Here is a 3,567-nt window from a genome sequence, read left to right as displayed (position 1 = left end):
TCGGGTTCACCTGAAATGCTTCTCACAGATGCTTCCCTCTGGTTGGGGAGATTTTCAAGATGTCCATTGTGTTTCTTTGGACGATCATTCTCTTGTTCGAGTAGGTTGGTGCCTTCTAGGTTCTTGTGTGTTTGCTCTTTTAGCTCGCAGATCTCCTCAAGTTTCTAGTTTAGCTCATACTGATTCTGACAGAGAGTGACCTCTAACTGTTTGGTGCGGCTTTGCTCATCCTTCATCCCTTTATTGCAAGCTTCTAGCTGGTCTCGGAGCTTCTTGGTTTGTTCTATGTAATTAAGCTCTGCTTTGCAAGCCTGGTATTGAGTCTCGGCTAATTGTTTCTTCTCTGATGTCAGACTGGCATAAGCTCTCTTGAGTGTGTCACCCACCTTGATTCTTTTGAATACCTCGGTTTACATCTCATCATCTGATTGACGCACCCTGTCTCTTTTCTGATGCAAGTTGAACTTCAAAGTTTCTTTCTCCAAGGAGATCTTACCAAGCCTATATTTAAGATCATCTCTCTCTTTCTCTAGGGCCCTGATAACTCTTTTCAACTCATTAACCTCAGAAGTTTGATGGATTACTGGTTCAGGAGGCTTGATGCTCATGGAGGGTTCAAACGGAAATGACAGCAAAATCTCACTAACCCTATCTTTTATCCATTTGGTGTAAGCTTCCTTGGCAATGAAATTCTTCTTACCTATTTATGCTCTTCCTTAAGGACAAATTGCTCCCCCAGCCTTGACGATCTTCTTGACTAATTATGGATCTTCAACCCCTTCGTACAAGACGAAACCTTCTACACCTCTGAGACCAGGCTTATCTATGATGGGGTATCCCAAATGTCATAATGCCAACCTCAAATCATAATTGATTCCCCCTTTCATACCAAGAAGAGGTACATTAGAAAAATCACCACAATTGAGGATGAGTTTGATGTTGTCGTAGATTCGAGAATACCAGGAGATGTCTTCAGCGTTCAAGGACATGATCCGCTGGGACCACTTCAAATTGTCTTTGTTTTCAATAAAAGGGCCTTTGTTCGGTAGATGCGAAATAAACCATCTATACAGCAAATAAGTACAGCAGGCGATGGTTCCTTTCTTCTTTTGGGTCCTCACATGGATGGAGTAGTAAGTATCAGCAAGAAGAGTGGGAACATGGTTCTGAGTTAGAAAGATGTGAATAGCAGCCAGATCTACGAATTCTTCCATGTTCGGAAACAGTACGATCCCATAGATTAGTAGAGCTAGATTGGCGTTGAAGTTCATCCAACTCCCAGCTTCGGCGAAGGCAATAGATTTATCTACTAGAAACATTAAGGTGAAGCCATGAATTCCACCCTTATGTTTCAAGTTCAGCTCCACTTCCTTCTTCCCTATATGGAGGGCTTCAGCAAGGACTTGATATTTGAGGAGTTCCTTAGTGCGCACATAAGGCACTTGGTTCTTGATCCTAATACCCAGAATATGTGAATACTCTTCCAATGTGGGTGCCAGTTGGTAATCTTGGAATGTAAAGCATCTTAGCGGAGGATCGTAGAATTGCACCAGAGTGTGCACAACAGTGGTGTTGACTTCGGTGTTCAGGATTCCCAAAAGGTTGCCATAAGACGTCTTGAAGTCATCTTTGTTTCCAAGATCTAGACGTGCCCTTAGTCCCCTCAAGACAGTCAATTGAGGTTCCACGAACTTGTAACTGTGAATGTTTTTCCTCTCGGGATTCATGCTCTGTCTCGAATGCTTAGTCAATAAACTGGACTGTTGGATTCCTGGAAAAGAAATGCATATGAAAATTTGTTGTCATGATGAATGATAATGTAATGATGGGATGATATAAGTCACGCAGATTCAAAACTCTGATATGTTCTGAATAATCTGTATATGCCATTTATTGTATGTTCAAAAGTTCGATGCAACACGAATATCAAGGTAGGTAGAATCTATGGCTTCCTGCAATAAAAACCCATATCCTTCTCACAGGTGTGGACTATGCTCTAAGGTGGTCCCTAGAAGGTCTCCCAGAGTCATAGACTCGAAATAGAAATACCCTGCCATAGTGAATACTCACAGGACAGAAGTACTTCCAAGTGAATCTAGTCTGGGTGTGGTTCTCATGACAACCCAACGCACGAAACGCATGCGTACACGATTATCCATGAGTCTAACCTATGTGTATACTAAGCTTGGTTACAGAGCTTTCCTCTCATGTAGTCTATCCCAACCCAACAATAGCATAACAGGTAATATCCATAACAATATCTAGAACAATAAAGTAAATGTGATAAATAAGCGAGTATATGCATAAAGATAAACACCTAAAACTAGCGAGAGAATAACCTAAACTAGGCTCAACTCCTTTTAGCGACTAGGAAGTACTCCAAGTGGCGAAGTCTCCCCAACAGAGTTGTCAACTGAAGCTAGCGGAAATATACCCGAACGTATCGCACACTCGAATATACAACAGAGTCGCCATTGAAATTTATTTATCCCCAAAAGGAAGGGAGAACATCGATAAAACCCGGGGGAAAGAGATATACTAGGTAAGGAAGTCGGTTAAGCAAGGGGAATGTATTAGCACCCTAAACTTCCATGGTACTCCATGGGAACCGTTTTGATTGTTCTCGCTCGAATGGGTGTTACATCTAAAATTACTCGCAAAATAATGGGGAAAGGAAAATAAATAGATAAAGTGCTCGATGAGGATTGGGGCCCTCATGCGTACGTATCCTCATAATGCAATAAGGAATTCAGAACTTCGTAGTTTAAGGAACTAGAGACATAAGATGGAAAAAACTGTGATCGAAGTATGGTCTGAACCAAAGAATAGTGTTTTGATCCCAGACAAGGGTGAAAAGATGAACCCAAGAGTAAGGTAGCTATTACCAATACGTGGACCAACAGGCCGCACTATAGGGTAAAGCCGAAAAGACAAAGAAATAGGTATTTGGGCATGGTCTCAAACATCTCTTGGTTCACAAGGTAACGTAAGAAGGAGCACAAAGAGGTAGTGTATTTGGCTCTAAGAATAGGTATATCACATGGAGTGAATGAAGGTAGAATATGAATGTATCATGGAGATGAATGGAATGACGTGACCAAAGTCACAAAAATTGAATATCTGGTGACAAGTGACTGAGGAAGTATGGTTTGAAACCAAAAGATGAAAGTGTATTGGAATCCATAGGAGAAATGAGATTTATACCATAGAGGGAAACATCTTTAACCGATATGTGGACTAGCAGGCCGCCACTATAGGGTGTATAGCCAAAAAGGAAGGAATTAAATGTTTGAGGTTGTATCCCAAACAAATCTAGGTGGAAAGGCGGACTACATTAGGTGTCCTAAAAGGGTATGTATGGAATCCCAAAGAAATTGTATTTTGATGTCAAAGAACAGTATGTCGCTGGGTGAACGATTTATGATTGAGGGTAGGTAATGGATTTTGAAAGATATGAATGGTGCCCTAAGGCGAAGGAGGAATAATTAGGAGTATGCTCGCCAAGGATTCGTATCCTCATGCCTACGTATTCTCATCATGCAATGAGAAAGTCAGAGCAATCATAGT

At 41.3% G+C, this 3,567-nt stretch overlaps 1 protein-coding gene across 1 annotated transcript; it reads right to left on the bottom strand.

Moving 5' to 3' along the window:
• Positions 1–845: 845 nt before the first annotated feature.
• LOC127130729 (uncharacterized) lies at positions 846–1,727 on the bottom strand. Its single transcript, XM_051059696.1, has one exon. It carries the CDS (start codon positions 1,725–1,727, stop codon positions 846–848), a length of 882 nt encoding a protein of 293 aa, XP_050915653.1.
• Positions 1,728–3,567: the final 1,840 nt, after the last annotated feature.

The sequence above is a fragment of the Lathyrus oleraceus genome, chromosome 3, assembly GCF_024323335.1.
Source record: "Lathyrus oleraceus cultivar Zhongwan6 chromosome 3, CAAS_Psat_ZW6_1.0, whole genome shotgun sequence".
NCBI classification, from domain to species: Eukaryota; Viridiplantae; Streptophyta; class Magnoliopsida; order Fabales; family Fabaceae; genus Lathyrus; species Lathyrus oleraceus.
This window is presented reverse-complemented; position numbering and strand designations above follow the sequence as displayed.

Bases quoted from the DNA above. Each gene is read 5' to 3' on its own strand.
- LOC127130729 (XM_051059696.1), bottom strand. From the start codon at position 1,727: ATGAATCCCGAGAGGAAAAACATTCACAGTTACAAGTTCGTGGAACCT.